Below are 22,729 nucleotides of genomic sequence, written 5' to 3' on the forward strand. Positions count from 1 at the left end.
TGGCAAATACTTTTCCTGCCTGCCTGGAAACACTTAAAGGCGCAGGAGCTTGAGAAGGGTGCGGAATGAATTGTAGAGCCCTGGGGGCTCTGGGTATTTAGCAAAAAAAGGAAAAAACCATGCCAGAGTCCAGAAGGGGGAGCTTCACAATTGCAGCGGGTCTGGTTTCCCCCAGGTCCTAGTGCGACACTAACCACTATACCACACTGCTTCTCAATCTTCTTCTCAAGGAAATGGAGGAATCCTCTTGATTTTGTTAAAGCCAAACCACCACTGCATTTCGGATTTGCACCGCAATCCCAAAACACAGTTGCAGAGAGAAGACTCGCACGAACCGGATGCTTAGAAACAGCTCTGCAGAAACTTGCACACCCATTCAACATGCTGGCTCCAGAGCGCATTTAGAAACCCTTTTCAAGGTTAGCACATGCGCTTGTTTCTAAAACTTATTAATTTAAGTGTATATATATATATATATATATATATATATATATATATGGATTATGGCAAGTATAAAATTGTAAAACTCAGTAAAACTTTTTAAAAATAAAAGTGTTTACCATCACGAAAGAATGGCCAGGCTGCCCAGGTCATGCAATCAGTGACCATTATCAGGTATCCTGGGAGACAGGATTTCTGCTGTAGATGGCCTCCTTCTGTAATGTATATATGATGTTTTGGGGTGGTGGTCTTGGGCTACAGGGTGGGCAATTTCAGAAGTTATTGTTCAGGGTTCTCCCTGTTGGGAGGGACCCTGTTGCAACAGTTCCTTGAATAAAGATCAGGTTTACTAGCCGCTTTGCTTCTCAAAATACTCTTGTTATTTTTCTCCTGCCAATAGGAAACCCTCTATATGGGCTCCTGAAATACCCCAGAAAGGAAAGAGCAGTTTTTCTTATAGCAATAGTAGCAAACACAAAGTTTGAAAGGCCTGGGAGAAGGGGAATGTGTTTGCCTTAAAGATGTATAACGAAGCTGCTAAGCAACCCTTGCATTTTCTTTCCTTCACCACCACCACAATGAGGGCTGGATATTTAAAAAAGAGAAAGTGTTTGGGCTGCATCTTGCAAGAGAGGAGTATTGAATGAAACCTGGCCAGCAGCTGTGACCCAATAAAGCGATTTCATACTTTTGAGTTAATTAGTAATCTGCTAACTAGGGTCAAAAGTAGCAAGAGGCTATTCACCATTTCCCGCGTCAGTGCTTCAACATAAAAGTACTCCTTCCTCTTCTCCCAGGCTTTCTGCCTGGGAACAAACGAAACGCCCGATTGCAGGAACACGAAAGCGAAACTGAGCTTGCCTATTCTCCTCCAGCTCTCGGAAAACAGCTGCTGCGGCTTCTTGGGCGATCATGGCTACCGCAGATCCAGCAAAACACCTTCAGGACGAAGTCACTTGTTCCATTTGTCTGGATTACTTCAAGGATCCAGTTATGATCACGGAGTGCCAGCACGACTTTTGCCGAGCCTGCATCACAAAGTATTGGAAAAGATCAGGAGCTTCCATTTGCTGCCCGGATTGCAGAAGAGCAGCTTCCTGGCAAAGCCTGAAACCCAACCGGCGCCTGGCGAACATGGTGGAAGCGGCTAAGCAGCTCCGTCTGCAGCTGGAGCAAAGTCCAGGAAGGGAGAAAATGTGCAGGGAGCACAAGAAGCCTCTGAGTCTGTTCTGCACAACAGAAAATACCCTTATTTGCATGTTCTGCGAGAGATCCAAGGCTCACAGAAACCACCGTGTTATTTCCCCAGAAAGAGCTGCTGCAGATTACAAGGTAATGACGGTGCATTTTAGCAAAGAATGCAATTGCATGTGTATGCCCGGTGCAGTTGTGATATCTCTAATCTAACCACGATATAGAACAGGGACAGGGAACTTGTGGTCCTCCAGGTGTTTTGAGCCCAGCTCCCATTAAACCCAGGCAAGGGTGATGGGAGTTGTAGGGTAGCAGCACCTTGAGGGTCACAGGTGAGTAGCCTCTCCAGATATAGAAGGTGAACACCTTCCCTTTTCAGAGCTGGTGTTTTAAATCTACAATCAGGGTTAACTTCAAACCACACTGTGCCAATCCTGTTTGAGGCATGATAGTGGGTCACAGAGCTCTCAGCAAAGGTTGATCTATGGTACTTCCAGAGACCCATCCTTCGCCCCCAGTAATGGGCAGCCTCCCCGCACCATTTTGTAGGCCAGCCTCTTTCAAGTGTGGCAGCCATTTTGTGACTGGGGTTTACAGTACTGTAATTTCCCCTCAAAATTCCAAGTTCCAAATCCAAAATTCCAATTCAAAATTCCCACAAAGTTTGGCAATTCCTGTCTTAAGCAGCCACAGCTCTGTCTTGGGATCTTCCTTGCGCATAGCATTTATAGTGAAACGGTTGCCTTTCTGTTTTCTGGATTTTTTCACAGGTTGCCACATGAAGTGCTATTTTTTTTTTTTAATAATGCAAACAAATTATAAAAACCCAGATTCTGTAAAAGAACCTGGATGGATCCCCAGTATTGTGTGGCACGTTTCTGCTTTTTGTGTGGAGGGTGTGAGAGTTGGTGGTGTGATAGGAATTTTGAGGTCTTAGATATATGTTAAATGTTCATAAGTGTACCAACCAAGCACATACATAGATCAGCACAGGAAGACCGACCTGGAACCATTTTGATTCCCAAACTGTCCCAAACTGACCAAATGTTTTCTCTGCAAGGTCAAAGGAAAATGGAAGAGCCTCCCCATTGTCTTTTCCTTCACAAATCCTGTCTTAAGGGTATGTCTGTGTTTGAATAGGGTGTGAGCCTGTGACTTGGCCCAGGAACTAAGTATTTATCATTAGAAAATACTAGCCAGGCTCCCCAGGAAATCCAATGAAGTAACCTGCCAGACAGGAGAAAAACAACATTCAAAAATGTCTGTTTTAGACCACCTTTTCTGTGATGTAGGTATGATCTATCTGAGGGGTGGTCTTAGGTTACACCCCTTCTGTGATGTATGTATGATGTTTCTGGGGGTGGTCTTTATCTACAGGGTGGCAATTTCAAAAGTCTTAATAAGGCCTTGCGTGCCATTTTTCTGGGTTCCTCCTCTCTCCTGCGGGTGAGGGGAGCACCCTGTTGCAACAGATCAATAAAGATCAAGCTTACTAGCTGCTTTGCTTCTCAATATTCTCTGGTTGGCCTCTGTTATTCTCTCCTACCAATAGGGAACCTATGTAAGGACTCTATACGGGCTCTTGGATACCCCATAAGGGAAAAGGGCAATTTTTGTTTACAACAGTGGGTGTGTTTTGTTTTGGCCACTTTCCTGGGACCTGTGCCAAGCTGTGCCACTGTAGCAGCTGATGGAAGTTGAGAGCCCAACAACTTCTGGTCAGCTGCAGGCTCCCCTTGTCCCATCCTATAAACATTTTCAAGTCTGCTGCTTGTAAATAAAACATTCTCAGTCTGCAGAAACTTTTAAATCTACCATATCACCCATTATCTGTCCTTAGGGTATACTACTTGGACATCTAAAGGAACTGAAAAAAGAAAGAAACAAGATTCTGTCGGTTAAATCAAATGGTGAGAAGCCGTGCCAGGACCTATTGGTAAGAACTGGCATAACTCAGGGGTCAGCAAACTTTTTCAGCAGGGGGCCGGTTCACTGTCCCTCAGACCTTGTGGGGGGCCGGACTATATTTGTGGGGGGTGAACAAATTCCTATGCCCCACAAATAACGACCCGACAGAACTGCTGTAGGAAAACAGTTGAGACGGGCACAGGTAAAGGCCCTTTGCTTAGCCTCCGAAGAAATTGTGAAGCAGTATAGAGGGATCCCTTCAGGGGGAGGAATAGCTAGGGCTAGGCCTGAACACGGCCCTCTTGCATTGGCAGTTGTGTTAGAGAAGTCAAGTTGCTGTAGCTTCTTTTTAATTGAAGGTAGGGCCGCCGGACTGATACACTCTAATTTAAGAACAGTTTTGCAATTCAGATTGAAAAGAGAGCGAAGTTTGAGGTTAATTGTAGTTTTCCAAGGGGAATTATGAATATCTCTTAGGATCAGATTGGAAAAACCACCTCTAATTCGAGCATCTGATGCTAGTAGCTGGAAGCTATAGGAAATGGCTCGACTCCATGCTCGTTTTACAATTGAGAATATCTGTTGTATGACTGTTGAAGCTGATAGTTAAAAAATCAATAAAAATGTATTAAAAATAAGATTTGGAGTTTGTTCCATTGTTTCTTTTTTTAAAAAAGTAAGATTTTATTAAAGCTGTTTCCTAATACAATAAGGTAAAACAAACTACAGTGGTGCCTCGCAAGACGAAATTAATTCGTTCCGCGAGTCTTTTCGTCTTGCGATGTTTTTCGTCTTGCGAAGCACGGTCCATCGCAACTGCGCCTCTTCAAGCGGCTTTAAGAAAAAAGCGAACATTTCGTCTTGCGAAGCAAGCCCATAGGGAAAACCGTCTTGCGAAGCAACGCAAAAACCGAAAAACCCTTTCGTCTTGCAAGGCATTCGTCTTGCGGGGGCACCATTGTACTGTACATCAAAACAGAAACTGAAAGTGAAAGTAGAATCCTCTTCCTGTTTGGCAGTGGAACAGACTCCCATGAGAAATGGTGGGCTCTCCTTCCTTGGAGGTTTTTAAGCAGAGGTTGGGTGGCCATCTGTCATGGATGCTTCAGCTGAGATCCCTGAGTTGCAGAGGGTTGGACTAGATGACCCTTGGAGTCCCTTCCAACTCCAAAATTGCATGATGCTATGAAAAGTAGCTCTTTCCCCTTGTCTCACACAGAAAGTGGTGGACGCTCCCAGCTCTCACCTGGAGAGGTCTTCCCTTCCCTGCCTCTCCTTCAGGGCCTTTCGTGTGTGTGCAATCCTTAGACCCCCAATAACGGCTTCCCTTCCCTTCCTGTGCTCTCATTTCAACAAGCTCGGCTGTTAACTGACCCTCCCCCCCGAGAATCAAACATCATTGTTATTAGCAATTACGAAAAACATGATTGAAAATCTCCCCCCCCCTCCAAAACACACACACACACACAAGCCCCTCTCAGCCACTCACGTTACCTGGTAAACCTGAGCGGCCTCCTCTATAGGAATCACGCTGTGATATTTATGCAGCTTGGACCTGTCACAAACCACGCAGATGGACGTTTGATCGTATTCGCAGAAGAGCTTCAGCGGCTCCTGGTGTTTCTTGCAGAGTGTCTGTTCTCCCAACTCCTTGGCTCGCCGCTTGCTGAACTGCATGGCCAGCTCAACGATATTCCACAGGTGCCTGTTTGGCCGCAGGTTCTGCCAAGGGAAGGGTTTTCTGCATTGCGGACAGGAGAACACATTGGCAATGGAGCCTTCACAGCACTGGGCAATGCAATCCCGGCAGAAGTTGTGGCCACAGTCGATGACCATCATCGGGTTCTGGTAATAATCCAGGCAGATGGAACAGGTGGCTTCATCCTGGAGGCTTTTCTCTGGGTTCGGCGCAGCCATTGGCGTCTTCTAGCTGCAACGCAGAGGAACAAAGTTTAGTTTTGCTTACAGAGAGGGGTGTGTCTCCTTTTTGCAATCAGGAAGTGGTTGCCTCACGGGGAACTAGATTGCGAGGGAGGGAGTGATGGAGTGTTTGAAGGTGGTTTTAACTATTAGAGGGACAAACATATGTTCTGAATAGTTTCCCCGAAACAGTATCCTGACATGCAGAATGTTGACATGTGCTTTAATCTGGTTTTTTACTTACTGTTGATTTAATTTTTTAAAAAAATGCTTTAAATAATTGCTTTTACATATTTTTACTGCTTATTTCATTACGTTATTCTTTTTGTAAGCCGCTTACAAGTTTTATTACAGTAAATAATTGTAAAATAAATGCAGAATCTCACTGCATTCAACAGGTTGGCCATACTGATGAAGGACCCGCTATTAAAGATTTATTCAAGAAACCTGATCCTATTAAGTGTATACAGGGTTGCAGCCCGATGTCCCCTATCATACTGTATGCTGTTTAAAGATGAAGAATGGGTGTTTATGCAAGGGGGGAGTTTCTACAGAGTTCATACAACATCTGCATAAAAACATACAACAAATTGTTATGCAACATCAGCATAGAACTGTTGGCCCACCTCCCTTTAATCCAAATTTAACTGTTATGGAAGAAATCTGATGTTGCTTAAAACATTGCTGCCAATAACCCAGGTGCAATATCTGAATATTCTCATTTGCAATGCAAAACCGCCATCCGAAAGTCATTAATACTAAAGCCATCTGCACATGGTTAAAGGCAGATTATAAATTCGTCAGAACTGCCTCTAAGGCCTCGTCCACACTGAGCAGTTTTCCTCTTGTCTCCCTCCTTTCCCAGGGAACCACCTCTCAGCAAGCTTGAATTACCATTTGAGCACTAAAGAATGATTTTCCTGGGCTTTGGGGGCGGAGTAGAAGAGGCTAGATGACTCCTAAATCTCCTGGCAGGAGCCAATGCAATTCTGGGCTGCATCAATAGGAGTATAGCATCTAGATCAAGGGAAGTAATAGTGCCACTGTATTCTGCTCTGGTCAGACCTCACCTGGAGTACTGTGTCCAGTTCTGGGCACCACAGTTCAAGAAGGACACTGACAAACTGGAACGTGTCCAGAGGAGGGCAACCAAAATGGTCAAAGGCCTGGAAACGATGCCTTATGAGGAACAGCTAAGGGAGCTGGGCATGTTTAGCCTGGAGAAGAGGAGGTTAAGGGGTGATATGATAGCCATGTTCAAATATATAAAAGGATGTCACATAGAGGAGGGAGAAAGGTTGTTTTCTGCTGCTCCAGAGAAGCGGACACGGAGCAATGGATCCAAACTACAAGAAAGAAGATTCCACCTAAACATTAGGAAGAACTTCCTGACAGTAAGAGCTGTTCGACAGTGGAATTTGCTGCCAAGGAGTGTGGTGGAGTCTCCTTTTTGGAGGTCTTTAAGCAGAGGCTTGACAACCATATGTCAGGAGTGCTCTGATGGTGTTTCCTGCTCGGCAGGGGGTTGGACTCGATGGCCCTTGTGGTCTCTTCCAACTCTATGATTCTATGGATGCTTTCATAAAGTGGGACAAAGTTGGTTCCTTTTCCTCATTTGTTCGAAACTACTGGGCTGATGAAGTTATTGCCAAGGGCTGAGCCTGCCTTAATTACTTTGACTCTGTCTTGCAAAGCAGCATTTAGACGAAGCAAAAACTACAAAAATGCCTAAAGCCCGATCAGATAACATTATTATTCATTCGGTTTATTTGTGGCCCAATACAATATTTTTTAGCGTACACCCTGTGCATTTAAAGCACACACAGTGCCTATTTCTTTCCCCCAAAAGAATGTGGGAAATGTAGTTTAAGAAATTATAGCTCTGTGAGGGGTAAACTACAGTTCCCATGATTCTGGGTTTTTTGGGGGGGGTATACTTTAAATGCATGGTGCATATGCAGTCTATAGTTTTTCGACAGAGATATTGCTTCAGTGGAGTAGAAAAACCACACAATGTGTATCCCTAAGGAAAGCCTCTCTCTCCCCGCACCACAGTTAACTGTTTTATTAATTTTTAGTACTTTTTGACCCCACCTTCCTCCAAGGGGCACAAGGTGACAAAACATGCTTCCTTCCTGCCTCCCTCCATTTTAACCTCCCAACAGTCCTGCGAGGTAGGTGAGGCTGAAAGACTGTGATGGCTCCAAACCGTGACCAGCCAGGTGCCTGTGGGAAGCTCAAAGCTGGACCTGAACCTTTCCAACACTGTTTCTCTGGACGCCCACGAGTTCTAGAGCTGTGCGAGAGGGGGAAAAACTTTTCTCCATGGCATTAACAATTTTAAATGCCCATTCTTTCATGTCACCTATTCTCTGCACTAAAAAGCCCCGAACGTTGCAGCTTTTCCTTGTTAGGGGAGTCGCTCCTCCATCCCTTTGATCTTTTCCGAACCTTTCCCCGGCGCTCTAACCACTATACAACACTGCCACCACACTGTTTAAATTGGAAAAGCAAAACCTCTTAAGCAGACCACGCTTCGGACCTCCCGGGCTTTCTCCCATGGCTTTTCAGCTGTCCCATGTCCACCCATGTCGCCTGCAGCTCTCTCTCCACCCGCCCACCTACCTTGCTCTGCTCCCCTCTAGCTCTCGCCTGCTAAAATGCAGCGTCCGACCCCCGGGAATCATCAGCCAACCTGCAAGGCAAAAAAAGCCCGGCCCGGCCTAAGGAGAGAGCCCAGCAGCGGCCTAACTCCGCCCCGCACAGCGCTCCCAATGGAAGATCTCTGCCGGCTGCGTCAGCTCTCCAATAAGGCACCCATCTGGATTATAACAAACCAACAGAAAAAGGGAGCGGGGCCTTTAAAAAACTGGAAATAAGGAAATGAGTTGGGTTTGCTGCCACTAGGCAGCTCCCAGAGGTTGTCTCTTCCAACTACCACCAGGTGGTTTCCTTAAGGGAGAAGAAAGCAAACAGCTGTTTTCTGATTATTATTGTTGTTGTTGTTGTTGTTGTTGTTGTTGTTGTTATTAAATCGCTGTTACTTGCAGCAATTTTATGCCCACTGCTTTGCAAGGCTCTCCTGAAATAATTTAAATAAATAAATGTGTGTAAGAGGCATGGGGGGGATGTTCAGGTGCATTTTACCCCACCCTGGATATACAATGCTGGCAAATACTTTTCCTGCCTGCCTGGAAACACTTAAAGGCGCAGGAGCTTGAGAAGGGTGCGGAATGAATTGTAGAGCCCTGGGGGCTCTGGGTATTTAGCAAAAAAAGGAAAAAACCATGCCAGAGTCCAGAAGGGGGAGCTTCACAATTGCAGCGGGTCTGGTTTCCCCCAGGTCCTAGTGCGACACTAACCACTATACCACACTGCTTCTCAATCTTCTTCTCAAGGAAATGGAGGAATCCTCTTGATTTTGTTAAAGCCAAACCACCACTGCATTTCGGATTTGCACCGCAATCCCAAAACACAGTTGCAGAGAGAAGACTCGCACGAACCGGATGCTTAGAAACAGCTCTGCAGAAACTTGCACACCCATTCAACATGCTGGCTCCAGAGCGCATTTAGAAACCCTTTTCAAGGTTAGCACATGCGCTTGTTTCTAAAACTTATTAATTTAAGTGTATATATATATATATATATATATATATATATATATATGGATTATGGCAAGTATAAAATTGTAAAACTCAGTAAAACTTTTTAAAAATAAAAGTGTTTACCATCACGAAAGAATGGCCAGGCTGCCCAGGTCATGCAATCAGTGACCATTATCAGGTATCCTGGGAGACAGGATTTCTGCTGTAGATGGCCTCCTTCTGTAATGTATATATGATGTTTTGGGGTGGTGGTCTTGGGCTACAGGGTGGGCAATTTCAGAAGTTATTGTTCAGGGTTCTCCCTGTTGGGAGGGACCCTGTTGCAACAGTTCCTTGAATAAAGATCAGGTTTACTAGCCGCTTTGCTTCTCAAAATACTCTTGTTATTTTTCTCCTGCCAATAGGAAACCCTCTATATGGGCTCCTGAAATACCCCAGAAAGGAAAGAGCAGTTTTTCTTATAGCAATAGTAGCAAACACAAAGTTTGAAAGGCCTGGGAGAAGGGGAATGTGTTTGCCTTAAAGATGTATAACGAAGCTGCTAAGCAACCCTTGCATTTTCTTTCCTTCACCACCACCACAATGAGGGCTGGATATTTAAAAAAGAGAAAGTGTTTGGGCTGCATCTTGCAAGAGAGGAGTATTGAATGAAACCTGGCCAGCAGCTGTGACCCAATAAAGCGATTTCATACTTTTGAGTTAATTAGTAATCTGCTAACTAGGGTCAAAAGTAGCAAGAGGCTATTCACCATTTCCCGCGTCAGTGCTTCAACATAAAAGTACTCCTTCCTCTTCTCCCAGGCTTTCTGCCTGGGAACAAACGAAACGCCCGATTGCAGGAACACGAAAGCGAAACTGAGCTTGCCTATTCTCCTCCAGCTCTCGGAAAACAGCTGCTGCGGCTTCTTGGGCGATCATGGCTACCGCAGATCCAGCAAAACACCTTCAGGACGAAGTCACTTGTTCCATTTGTCTGGATTACTTCAAGGATCCAGTTATGATCACGGAGTGCCAGCACGACTTTTGCCGAGCCTGCATCACAAAGTATTGGAAAAGATCAGGAGCTTCCATTTGCTGCCCGGATTGCAGAAGAGCAGCTTCCTGGCAAAGCCTGAAACCCAACCGGCGCCTGGCGAACATGGTGGAAGCGGCTAAGCAGCTCCGTCTGCAGCTGGAGCAAAGTCCAGGAAGGGAGAAAATGTGCAGGGAGCACAAGAAGCCTCTGAGTCTGTTCTGCACAACAGAAAATACCCTTATTTGCATGTTCTGCGAGAGATCCAAGGCTCACAGAAACCACCGTGTTATTTCCCCAGAAAGAGCTGCTGCAGATTACAAGGTAATGACGGTGCATTTTAGCAAAGAATGCAATTGCATGTGTATGCCCGGTGCAGTTGTGATATCTCTAATCTAACCACGATATAGAACAGGGACAGGGAACTTGTGGTCCTCCAGGTGTTTTGAGCCCAGCTCCCATTAAACCCAGGCAAGGGTGATGGGAGTTGTAGGGTAGCAGCACCTTGAGGGTCACAGGTGAGTAGCCTCTCCAGATATAGAAGGTGAACACCTTCCCTTTTCAGAGCTGGTGTTTTAAATCTACAATCAGGGTTAACTTCAAACCACACTGTGCCAATCCTGTTTGAGGCATGATAGTGGGTCACAGAGCTCTCAGCAAAGGTTGATCTATGGTACTTCCAGAGACCCATCCTTCGCCCCCAGTAATGGGCAGCCTCCCCGCACCATTTTGTAGGCCAGCCTCTTTCAAGTGTGGCAGCCATTTTGTGACTGGGGTTTACAGTACTGTAATTTCCCCTCAAAATTCCAAGTTCCAAATCCAAAATTCCAATTCAAAATTCCCACAAAGTTTGGCAATTCCTGTCTTAAGCAGCCACAGCTCTGTCTTGGGATCTTCCTTGCGCATAGCATTTATAGTGAAACGGTTGCCTTTCTGTTTTCTGGATTTTTTCACAGGTTGCCACATGAAGTGCTATTTTTTTTTTTTAATAATGCAAACAAATTATAAAAACCCAGATTCTGTAAAAGAACCTGGATGGATCCCCAGTATTGTGTGGCACGTTTCTGCTTTTTGTGTGGAGGGTGTGAGAGTTGGTGGTGTGATAGGAATTTTGAGGTCTTAGATATATGTTAAATGTTCATAAGTGTACCAACCAAGCACATACATAGATCAGCACAGGAAGACCGACCTGGAACCATTTTGATTCCCAAACTGTCCCAAACTGACCAAATGTTTTCTCTGCAAGGTCAAAGGAAAATGGAAGAGCCTCCCCATTGTCTTTTCCTTCACAAATCCTGTCTTAAGGGTATGTCTGTGTTTGAATAGGGTGTGAGCCTGTGACTTGGCCCAGGAACTAAGTATTTATCATTAGAAAATACTAGCCAGGCTCCCCAGGAAATCCAATGAAGTAACCTGCCAGACAGGAGAAAAACAACATTCAAAAATGTCTGTTTTAGACCACCTTTTCTGTGATGTAGGTATGATCTATCTGAGGGGTGGTCTTAGGTTACACCCCTTCTGTGATGTATGTATGATGTTTCTGGGGGTGGTCTTTATCTACAGGGTGGCAATTTCAAAAGTCTTAATAAGGCCTTGCGTGCCATTTTTCTGGGTTCCTCCTCTCTCCTGCGGGTGAGGGGAGCACCCTGTTGCAACAGATCAATAAAGATCAAGCTTACTAGCTGCTTTGCTTCTCAATATTCTCTGGTTGGCCTCTGTTATTCTCTCCTACCAATAGGGAACCTATGTAAGGACTCTATACGGGCTCTTGGATACCCCATAAGGGAAAAGGGCAATTTTTGTTTACAACAGTGGGTGTGTTTTGTTTTGGCCACTTTCCTGGGACCTGTGCCAAGCTGTGCCACTGTAGCAGCTGATGGAAGTTGAGAGCCCAACAACTTCTGGTCAGCTGCAGGCTCCCCTTGTCCCATCCTATAAACATTTTCAAGTCTGCTGCTTGTAAATAAAACATTCTCAGTCTGCAGAAACTTTTAAATCTACCATATCACCCATTATCTGTCCTTAGGGTATACTACTTGGACATCTAAAGGAACTGAAAAAAGAAAGAAACAAGATTCTGTCGGTTAAATCAAATGGTGAGAAGCCGTGCCAGGACCTATTGGTAAGAACTGGCATAACTCAGGGGTCAGCAAACTTTTTCAGCAGGGGGCCGGTTCACTGTCCCTCAGACCTTGTGGGGGGCCGGACTATATTTGTGGGGGGTGAACAAATTCCTATGCCCCACAAATAACCCAGAGATGCATTTTAAATAAAAGGACACATTCTACTCATGTAAAAACACCAGAGAGGCCCCGCAAATAGCCCAGAGGTGCATTTTAAATAAAAGGACACATTCTACTCATGTAAAAATACGCTGATACCCGGACCGTCCATGGGCTGGATTTAGAAGGCGATTGGGATGGATCCGGCCCCCGAGCCTTAGTTTGCCTATCCATGTGCATAACTCCTCCTTTTAAGGCCTGTCTACAGTGAGCTGATCACCACTGGCAACATTATCATTTGAGAGCAAGGATCTGTGTACGTTGGGAGTGTGATTTGATAAGGATCCACATTCTCCTGACCTATGTTATATTTTACATTACTGTAGTATCTAGGAAGGGGAAAGGACTAGATGTTGTTGTGATCATGAAGTTGGAATATGTTTGAGGCTGCTTTCAAGTCAAGATTTATGGGTGAAACAGATTTTCTGGATCCATTTCACTTTAGGCCTGGGTTTGGCACTGAAACCAACTTTCCCAAATGCCCCCTCATTCTGAAGCATGGAGGGCGACAGAGAAAGGGCTTTTTTGCTGGTGGCCCCCAATTTGTGGAATAGGTTTGCATGGTGCCTGTGTTAATACCTTTTTGTACCATGTGATGATAACGACTTTTTTTTTTACTCTTCGCCAGCAAGCCCCAGGTTGGTTTAAAACAATTTAAAATTCATGATTGAAAACAGTTTAAAAAATACAGTCACAGGAGTTGAAATATTTTAATGTTATCCTGTATCCTGTATCCCATTTTAGTTTCTGTTCAGTGAATGGCTGGTGTGTTCATTTAACACCCTCATATGTTTTCTTAACATTTGATGTGAACACCTGAAAGAGACATTAATCAATTTAATTCCAATTATGTGCAGTGCTTTTTTCCAGGGGCTACGCAGTACCGGCACATCTTTTTGTTGTTGTTAAAAAGTGTGACACTTGCTATAACAATTGCACGGTGAGTACCAGCACCTATTTTTCTAGGAAAAGCCCCCACTGAGTATGTGATATATATTCCATTGTGATATTATTAGGATCTGGATTGGGCAATCTATTAGAACATCCCATTGTCATTTGTATCTCTCCATTGTAGAAAGAGGCAGAAGCCAAGAGGGTGGAGATTGTGTCTGAATTCCAACAACAGCGGCAGTTTTTGGAGGAACAAGAGCAACGCCAGCTGGCCAGGTTGGAAGACATAAAAAGGGAGATTGAGAAGAGAAGAAATGATTATGCAAACACATTTGAGGATGAAATATCCTACATCAACGATCTGATTGGTGATATAGAAAAGAAGGGCACTCAATCACCAGATGGATTCTTGGAGGTAGGTCTAGTATTCTGAACCAGAATGTCTTCATGACAGAAATATCCTGCATCGGTGACTTGATTGGTGAGATGGCAGGTAAGGGTGGCCAATCGGCAAAAGATTTTTTGGAGCTGGTATTCTAATCCAATATTGATTCATAGCCAGCACAAATTGGTTGGCAGAGGCAGCTGACCAGCAGCTCACTGCATGTGTGATAAGCAATGGTTTAATAAGAAAAATGGCCACCGATGGTTGATTTTTTTCCAAGTAAGTTGTTCTCATTGAGTATGTATCCCTCATCATTCTCAGAATGAGTTGGAGTTGCAACCACTTTCAAAGTCCCAAGTCTCTTGAAAAACGGCAAAGGGTAGAACGACTATAGCGTTGGATTGAATCCCATGTTTTTTGAAGCCAAAGAAGCTAGTGGACATGTGACTGTCAAGTTATTCTGTAATTGATTATCACTTTATTCCTACCCTTTATATACAAACATAGAATGCAAATCCAGGTATGTAAAGCAGACTGAAATGAATGAGGTAATTGATGGAACGCTAAACCATGTAAATTCAGCAGTTCTAATCTTTCCCATCAAAGATCCATACAGGGGAGAAACCATATCCTTGCTTAGAATGTGGAAACAGCTTCAGTCTCACTTCACATGAAAGAACTCATAGTAGGGAGGAACCATTTTAAATCCTTAGAATGTGGAAAGAGCTTCAATTCCAAGATGAGTCTCACTTTCCATCAAAAAAATTAGTACAGGGAAGAAACCGTATCACTAGTTGGAATGTAGAAAAAGCTTCATTCTGAGCCCCCATCTCACTTCCAATCTAAGAATTCATCCATGGGAGAAGCCACAACAGTGCTGAGAATGTGGAAAGAAGTTCAGTGAGAGAGCCATTCTCACAGTCCATCAAAGAAGTCATACGGGGGATATGTTGGAAGAAAGATGGTATTAGAAAACAATCAAACCTAAAGAAATTCTCATGCACATGTGAGAAAAATGAATATTCTCTGTTAGTAGAGTTAAATAATTTTTCATATTATACAGATTTTGCTTTAGTTGTTTCATGCGTTTATGAGAGAACTCCTAGTAGCCTGCATATCAGGCAATATGCAGGCTCTGAATCCCGGTGGAGTGTTAGTTTGGAGAACCAGCCACCCCTCTCCCTTTCTGTGGTCACATCCATACAATGCATTTGAAAGTGCATGGCTCTATCTAAACAGTCCTAGGAACTGTAGCAGAGTTACAGTCTCAAGCACCATAAACTAGCTTACAACAACAACAAATCTTTATTACGGTCGTAGGCCAGCATAAGGAGGGCAGGATACATTTGTTCAAAACCTTTAAAAAAAACCCAAAACTAAAATGAGTTAAAGCAGAAAATATATTTTAAAAGTCTATAAGAATCCAAAAGAAGCTAAGAAAATCTAAAAGAAGGGTTGGGAACATTAGACAAGAGTGAAAGAGTGTGAGACTATACCTATCAGTCTACAGAGCACTCTTAATAAGAGTGCCCATTATATCTAGTTTGTGGCACGGGTCATTCAACAAATTTTGAGCGCTGCCATGCAGAATCTGGCAACGTATGTTGTAGCAGGGTTGGTACCTGAAAGTAGGGAGGTATAGAATTGTCCTGTGTGCCCTGGGTGCTTATGCAGTGTTGGTAAAGGTAAAGGGACCCCTGACCATTAGGTCCAGTCGTGGTCGACTCTGGGGTTGCGGCGCTCATCTCACTTTATTGGCCAAGGGAGCCGGTGTACAGCTTCCGGGTCATGTGGCCAGCATAACTAAGCCACTTCTGGCAAAACCAGAGCAGCGCACGGAAACGCCATTTACCTTCCCGCCGGAGCCGTACCTATTTATCTATTTGCACTTTGACGTGCTTTCAAACTGCTAGGTTGGCAAGGAGCAGGGACCGAGTAACGGGAGCTCACCCCATCGCGGGGATTCGAACCGCCAACCTTCTGATCAGCAAGTCCTAGGCTCTGTGGTTTAATCCACAGCGCAACCTGCATCCCTTTATGCAGTGTTGGTAAGATGAGGCTAATACGAATGTCTATAATAAAGACATAGGGAGAAGCACATACTCTGTTGTTTCTGTTTGTCCACAGTCACGGGGCACTGCCTCTCCAGATAAGCAATCTTCCTGTATCCGCCTTCAAGGACAGCTGAGGGGAGGCCATGACATCAGCCATAGGTCCTCCGGTGCTTAGGGACTTCGAGTTTAGCTAGATACGTCATAGGGGAGAACCTAGCTTAGTTTCCAGGATTCTTTGGTTGAAGCTGTGTGCTTTAATGTATAGTGTGCTTGTGACCACAGTTCTCCATTGTGAAGTCACGTGGGATAAGTTTACAATTGGAGATGCAAGTACGCTGGTGAAATTGACCCAGCTTTCTCCTGGCCCTAGGAAAGGTAGGAGGGCAGAGACAATTAAGGAAATGGCCATGCAGTGGATCCTTCCTCACCGTTGTGCAAAATTAGCAGGAAGCAGGCAAGGAAGCCTCACCCTTTCGTGAGTGGCCAAAGAGACATTTCTGTGCAAGGGGGAGAGACTAGGATGTGAAAGATGCCATTGTCAAATGTGTAGACCTCTAAGAAACATAATGATATCTGGAGGACTAAAACAGCTTCATGGAAGACATCTGTTAGAAGGTGACGAAAGAACCGTAACAGGAGTAGCATGAAGTACAATTGTAAATCCGCCTTCCTGCATGACAATCAGTGGGTTGAAGAAATCTGATATAAAGAACATTTTTGTCTTTCGCACAGGCACAGCAACAGTGGGAAAGAGGCTCAAAACTGCTTCGTTCATCCATTTTGTTGTAACTACATACCACCCAATTAATTACATTCTACACAGTCCACAACTTAAAATCAATTAAAAACAAATAAAATCAGGTAAAACAATCGAGGCAGTAGCAGCCCAGCACAGAAATGAATACAAAGCCGCACGAAGCAGCGTAAAATTAATAAAAGGGCATTGAAACATAGCAAAGAGAGAAACAATAGTTCTAATATATATATATATATAGAGAGAGAGAGAGAGAGAGAGAGAGAGAGAGAGAGAGATATGATAATTTTATATATATAATTTTATTAGTTTAATAATAATAATAATTTGTTGGCATCCAGCAAAGTCATACTCTGAGCGGACCCATTGAAACCAATGGCTTTGAGTATTATTAACATTGGATGTCACCTGTTAAATTGAAATTACACTGTGTGCAAAATGTAGCTAAATTGTCTTTGCTCTTTTCACTTCTAGGGTATTGGAAGCATACTGGACAGGTACCTGCCTTCTGCTTTTGCTTTATAAGAATGCTTGACTTACTTGGGGCCCCCTCTCCCCTCCCCAACTACCCTTTTAATGGCCTCTTAGCTACTGTTTTAAGGCTGCAGGGAACCATCATTGGGCTAAAATGGGTGAATCAGTGGGGCAGGGCTTTTGGGTTTCATTAAGGGCCTTCCTGCCCTCAGTCCCATTTCCCCATAATTTTGAATACATCACCCTTTTATTTTATTGTGATGGGGTGATTCTTGCTTTGACTTCACTAGTAAATGAATCAGGATGAATGCTCAGCCAATGTCATCCAATCTCCTTTGAAGCAAATCGGCATGTATGTATGCTCAATAAGCAGGTAATCTAGAAATGGCCAAAGATTTCTGGAGAACTCAAAAGCTTGCTGAAGGGGCCATGGCTGTAAGGCTCCTACACTTCAGCATTCACCGTTATGCCATTAACTATGAGGCCAAAATTAAACTTTTTACCATCATTCACCCCTATGCTATCAAGTGGTGGATGAAGCTGCAGGGGAGCCTTTGTGAAGCAAAAAAGGTGGCAGTTAAAATAAGGGACTGTACAACTAGATTGAGGGTGGTTCTTTGAATATCTCGCTTTCTCCCACTAGATGCGAGACAGAGAAATTTCAGTTTCCAGCTACTCCTGCTTCTGCAGACATGAAGGAAAGGCTGAGGAAATTCTCTCAAGAAAGTGCATCTCTGATGAGTTCTCTGAGGAGAGTCAGAGGTTTGTAAAAGAGAACCCTAAATCAGATTGCAGGGATGAAACATGTGGTGCAGCACTGTCAGCAGCATTGTACCTTTAAGAGAAGCATAGCAGGGTGATGCCAGCAGCCATAGATTTCTCCCCATGATGCTTATTATTAGAAAAAGCGAGTGGCTTTGTGCTAGTGTGTTTTGATGGGTTAGATAAAAGGTCTGACTTAAGACCAGGGACGACTAGTGTCGAGTCTCCATTCAGGCATAAGACCCACTAAGCGACCTTGGACCACTCTGATTATAGATAGAACTACAGTGGTACCTTGGGTTACATACGCTTCAGGTTACACACTCTGCTAACCCAGAAACAGTGCTTCAGGTTAAGAACTTTGCTTCAGGATAAGAACAGAAATCGTGCTCCGGTGGCGCAGCGGCAGCAGGAGGCCCCATTAGTTAAAGTGGTGCTTCAGGTTAAGAACAGTTTCAGGTTAAGAACCGACCTCCGGAACAAATTAAGTACTTAACTACACTACACTTGATCTTAGCCAAAAGGCAGGTAATGACCAGGCTCATCTGCCCTGCACCCGCCATCAGGAGCAGGGCAGGTAATGACCAGGCTCAGTCGAAAGGGGCTTTGTAAGCTAATCAGCAGTGCCTGAGAAGCCCTGTGCAAAGAACTCTGGGGGGAAAAAAACCCTAGTTTGGTCTTGCAGAGAGCTTTGCTGAGCACCTTGCAAGGCCTGGCGATTAGCTGAGAGTCTGGCCTAGTGAAGCCCCTTGCAAAGCTCTCTGTTAGACCCATGAAGTGGGGAGGGGGGAAAGGGTCACCTGACAACATTATGACATCAGGGGGTTGTCAAATCTGGCTCATGATGGGATGGAGGAGAGAACAATCTGGCCAGTTCCCCATTCTTGTCTATTGCTATCGAGTCACCATTATGCAAGTTGTGCACCTTAAGTATGGGGGAAAGGGCGTTCGCTCTTTGCTACCCAAAGTGTGTGGCATGTGCCCCATCTCTTCTTCCTGGCTACCCAGAATTCATCCTGTTTATCATTCTTACCACTACAGCTGCCCTTGCTTTTAACAGAAACATTCATCATATCAGAGATGTTCATCTGTCAGTTAGCCTTAGGAACATGAGTCATGCATTAGTCGATAATTATTGTAGTTAACAACAATGCTTCGTTGCTGCGTGGTTAAACAGGCTACAAGGTTCCTTTTGTTAGCCTTATGATGGACGTTTTACCTTGCTCTCTTTTCTCCTAGACGGTTCTGAGTCCAACTGCTCTCAGTCCAACACAGTCAAATCAAAATGGATAAGAGGTAAGCTGCTAGTTCCGGAGAGCAAAACAGGCCAGATGTTGGAAAGTTCCAGCATTTGATGTCCTGTCGTTTCTGTCTTCAGATATAAGCTGCTGCAGGGGGAGATCAAACTGGACTGAGGCCCTGGCAGCAGTGCTGAGGGGTAGAGGAATCAAGTTAGTCCCTGTACTGTTACTCCAGTCTAAACCAACTCCCCCCAGCAAATAAATAGCTTAAGGGGGACTTAGATTAGGGGAAATGGTGTTGTGGAAAAGGTTACATTAACCATTTTCCAGCTCAAGGGCCACATTCTCTTCAAGACAGCCTTCCTAAAAAATAATAATAAAAAAAATCTATCTTTATTGGTTTATAAACTGCACACACACAAAAAACCCCCAATAAAATAACACACAGCACATAACTCACAAATAACAGAAATAAAATAAAACAGTACAATGCAAAGACACAAAAGATTTCAGCCGTTGACTTCCGACCTCCTTGATGTGGGTTCTTTGTTTCCTTGTTACTTTCCTTTATTTTTCAATAAATATAGCCTGTATTATATGCCTTACGCAGTTCCGAGAGTTATTCAAAGCATCTAAAGTTTTAAATATTGTCCATAAATCTCCCATCCCTTTTTAAACTTTTGGGTCGGTCGATCCCTGATCTTTTCCATAATTTTCACTAGTTCCATTTATTCAAGCCGTTTTGCTTGCCACTCCTCTTTTGATGGAATTTTATCTCCTTTCCACCCCTTAGCAATCAGCATCCTTGTTGCTGCTGTTGTTGCGTACAAAAACAATCCAGCCTTGAGAGAAGGCTGTCTCTCAAGATAGCCTTCCAAGGACCACAGGCCATGCTGGATGGTGCCAGAAACAGAGCCATAGCTACAGGGGGGCTCGCCAGGGTTTTTGCCCGAGATGAAGACTTCAGAGGGGCACCATTGAGACTCCCAGCCTCCCAGGCAAACTGAGCCTTTGACCCGGGTGAAATGAATCCTAGTTTTGCCCCTGCCAGAGGCAGATGTGGGTGAAGCAGTGAATGTAAATTCCATCTTTGTTTCTGCACACGCAGTCTCCAAGCTTTCAACTCTCACTCTGCATGTGCCCCTGTATTCTCGCCATGCAAATTTTGTTGTATGTAAAGGGACCCCTGACCATTAGGTCCAGTCGTGGACGACTCTGGGGTTGCGGCGCTCATCTCACTTTATTGGCCGAGCGAGCCGGCGTACAGCTTCCGGGTCGTGTGGCCAGCATGACTAAGCCGCTTCTGGCGAACCAGAGCAGTGCACGGAAACGCCGTTTACCTCCCCACCAGAGCGGTACCTATTTATCTACTTGCACTTTGACGTGCTTTTGAACTGCTAGGTTGGCAGGAGCAGGGACCGAGCAACGGGAGCTCACCCCATTGTGGGGATTCGAACTGCCAACCTTCTGATTGGCAAGTCCTAGGCTCTGTGGTTTAACCCACAGCGCCACCTGTGTCCCTTGGTTGTATGAATTGGCCTAATTGGTTCTGCATTTCTCCCCTTCTAAAGAATGCATGCAATTTGCGAGCTCGGTACACTACCTTACGGAAGTAACCGATTCTGTTAAGCTTTTGTCTTGCCCTGCTTCCTGTTCTCTTTCAGAAAATGTGGTGTTGGATCCGGAAACAGCCCATCCCCGGTATATTGTGTCTTCAGATGGAAAATCAGTACGGTGGGGAGATGTCCGCCAGGACTACCCCTACAACCCAAAGAGGTTTGAATACGCCCGCTGTGTGCTTGGAACGCAGGGATTCAGCTCTGGGAAACATTATTGGACAGTGGATGTTGAGGATATTGACCACTGGGCTGTGGGCGTAGCCAGTGAGTCTGTGGAAAGGGATAGAGAAATTGATTTTGAACCTGATGAAGGGATCTGGGCGATGGGCTTTAGTTATGATCAGTACAAAGCTCTGACTTCACCTCCTACCGTTTTGGAGCCAGAAGAGGATCCAGTAGAGATCCAAGTTTCTTTGAACTATGAAGCAGGAACTGTGGCTTTTTATGATGCTGAAGATAAGACCCGCCTCTTTATTTTCCAGTCAATTGATTTTGAAGGGGAGGAAGTTTTCCCCTTTTTCCGGATTGGAAATTCATCAGCTCCCCTCCAGCTGTGCTCTTAAAACACATGGTCCTTGACCTGTGCTTTGCTTTGCTTTGCCTTGCCTGGCCTGTGTGCTCAGACGATTCCAGGTGTTAGTCCCAAAGATCAGCGGATATCATTTCTGTGCACATTGTCTTTGGAAGTCTGCTTCCATCCCAGGCTGCTGTCCCACATTCCCCTTCAACAAAGGACCAAGGTGTTTTGGTTTGACTGTGCAGATGATAGCTTTATAATCCAGTACAGAAAAGAAGCACTATAATATTGCAAATAATTTTACTTTAATTTTGCACCCTCTTGGTGGTGCCAATGGGGAATTTCCTCCCAATGCAAGTAGCAGCTTCAGAGGGGATTATCCTCGGGACCAAAGCAAAGGTGGAAAGGGTTAAATCCTCCACCGCATTTTGTGATTCTCATAATCATCAGCTTCTTCCCTCACTCAGCATTTAGCAGTTTTAAAAACCTGCATGCTAAATGAAAGGCCACATTTTGTCTGGTTTTGATCCTTGGTTTATATTAACCATACTATTTATTAGCATATAACTCCTCAGGTTTTTTTCTTTAGCTTTTTACGTTTAATAAACCTGTGATTTGATGTCGTGATTGTCGCCATTGCAGTCTTTCACTCATTTCATTAATCCGTCAATAAAATTAATAAAAAAATCCTTTTAACCTTTGTTTTGACTCCACTAACTTTTTATGCTGCAGTTCTGTTATGATATGTTTAGTTTATTAAATTGCTTTTCTTAAAAGATTAAAGGCATCCTAAAAACTTTTTTAAAGTACCATACTGAACAAAAATGATACAGATAATGTTCATAGCATAAGAATTATTTTTTAAAAAACCACCATCCCATAAAAATAACAAAAATACGCTAACCAATTGACCAGACCTATGTTTAAAACCATCCCATCCTAACCCTTTTTCTTTTTTAAAAAAGAACCATACTGAACATTCATATTCATAGCGCAAGAATTAACTAAGTAACCCACCATCCCAAAAAAATAACAAAACCAAGCTAGCCAATTAACCAGGCCTATCATCACCTCACATCCCATGAAATGTCTGCAACTATAGGAACATCTTAGCATTGTGCCAGAAAAATGACAATGTTGGTACCAATATTTTGTTTTAAGATACATGTTTTCAAGATGGAGTATTGTATTTTGTGTGAGGCTAACACGCTCTGGCGTTTGCTCCCGGACTTGGGTTTGTGTGTCAGAGTGTGTCCAGAATGTAAGATAAAGCACAGACGTGTCTTCTCTCTGTTATGTTCTACTACTGGTACAGTGAAGGCCATAGTTGCCGTTACAACTGATAAAGAAGAGGGCTCTGAGCACTTGTCTATACAGCCGGGCTTTTGTTTATGCATTGAGCTCAGAGCTAAAGTTAATGGATTTTAGTTAAGGAAAAATAGGGGTTTTGGTGGAGTTTCAAACTGCCTGCACAGTCAGTTTTGGGTTTTGGAAACCCATTCCTTCACTATGAGGGTCTGGCTTCCCCCTTAAAGGAAGCAGTGGATTCATAGGACATCAAAAAAACCACTCTCTGTCTCTTGGTTCCAGTCTGTCATCCCCAGCTCACATGGTGTTCTCTGCAAGGATCATTCAAAGTTGAACCTGGCTTTGTCTATACCCACTAGCCC

At 44.1% G+C, this 22,729-nt stretch overlaps 3 protein-coding genes across 4 annotated transcripts; 2 read left to right on the forward strand and 1 right to left on the reverse strand.

Annotated features, from left to right (window-relative positions):
• Window positions 1-1,008: 1,008 nt before the first annotated feature.
• LOC128408740 (E3 ubiquitin-protein ligase TRIM11-like) lies at window positions 1,009-4,916 on the forward strand. Its single transcript, XM_053378764.1, has 3 exons — window positions 1,009-1,773; window positions 3,476-3,651; window positions 4,901-4,916. The coding sequence occupies exons 1-3, from the start codon at window positions 1,354-1,356 to the stop codon at window positions 4,914-4,916; spliced, it is 612 nt and encodes a 203-aa protein (XP_053234739.1). The 5' UTR covers window positions 1,009-1,353.
• A 112-nt stretch (window positions 4,917-5,028) lies between these two features.
• On the reverse strand, window positions 5,029-8,458 carry LOC128408741 (E3 ubiquitin-protein ligase TRIM52-like). Its single transcript, XM_053378765.1, has 2 exons — window positions 8,089-8,458; window positions 5,029-5,473 (listed from the first exon to the last, which is right to left on the reverse strand). The coding sequence occupies exon 2, from the start codon at window positions 5,458-5,460 to the stop codon at window positions 5,029-5,031; it is 432 nt and encodes a 143-aa protein (XP_053234740.1). The 5' UTR covers window positions 5,461-5,473; window positions 8,089-8,458.
• Window positions 8,459-8,983: 525 nt separating this feature from the next.
• Window positions 8,984-21,691, forward strand: LOC128408908 (E3 ubiquitin-protein ligase TRIM39-like). 2 transcript variants are annotated; one of them, XM_053378956.1, is made up of 8 exons: window positions 8,984-9,050; window positions 9,948-10,404; window positions 12,107-12,202; window positions 13,438-13,668; window positions 16,921-16,943; window positions 17,564-17,682; window positions 18,922-18,978; window positions 20,588-21,691. In XM_053378956.1, the coding sequence occupies exons 2-8, from the start codon at window positions 9,985-9,987 to the stop codon at window positions 21,103-21,105; spliced, it is 1,464 nt and encodes a 487-aa protein (XP_053234931.1). In that variant the 5' UTR covers window positions 8,984-9,050; window positions 9,948-9,984; the 3' UTR covers window positions 21,106-21,691. The 2 variants fall into 2 exon arrangements, with proteins under 2 accessions (XP_053234931.1, XP_053234932.1); XM_053378957.1 differs by lacking the exons at window positions 8,984-9,050; window positions 12,107-12,202 and having other exon boundaries at window positions 9,640-10,404.
• Window positions 21,692-22,729: the final 1,038 nt, after the last annotated feature.

This window comes from Podarcis raffonei, chromosome 2 (genome assembly GCF_027172205.1).
Source record: "Podarcis raffonei isolate rPodRaf1 chromosome 2, rPodRaf1.pri, whole genome shotgun sequence".
Taxonomy (NCBI): domain Eukaryota; kingdom Metazoa; phylum Chordata; class Lepidosauria; order Squamata; family Lacertidae; genus Podarcis; species Podarcis raffonei.

What these genes read in the sequence shown, in the direction of transcription:
- LOC128408741 (XM_053378765.1), bottom strand. Translation starts at nt 5,460, where the DNA reads ATGGCTGCGCCGAACCCAGAGAAAAGCCTCCAGGATGAAGCCACCTGT.
- LOC128408740 (XM_053378764.1), top strand. Translation starts at nt 1,354, where the DNA reads ATGGCTACCGCAGATCCAGCAAAACACCTTCAGGACGAAGTCACTTGT. An exon ending in GAGCTGCTGCAGATTACAAG is followed by an intron (nt 1,774 to 3,475) that starts GTAATGACGGTG and finishes ATCTGTCCTTAG; the next exon opens with GGTATACTACTTGGACATCT.
- LOC128408908 (XM_053378956.1), top strand. Translation starts at nt 9,985, where the DNA reads ATGGCTACCGCAGATCCAGCAAAACACCTTCAGGACGAAGTCACTTGT. An exon ending in CACCAGATGGATTCTTGGAG is followed by an intron (nt 13,669 to 16,920) that starts GTAGGTCTAGTA and finishes TTTCACTTCTAG; the next exon opens with GGTATTGGAAGCATACTGGA. An exon ending in ATTGGAAGCATACTGGACAG is followed by an intron (nt 16,944 to 17,563) that starts GTACCTGCCTTC and finishes TTCTCCCACTAG; the next exon opens with ATGCGAGACAGAGAAATTTC.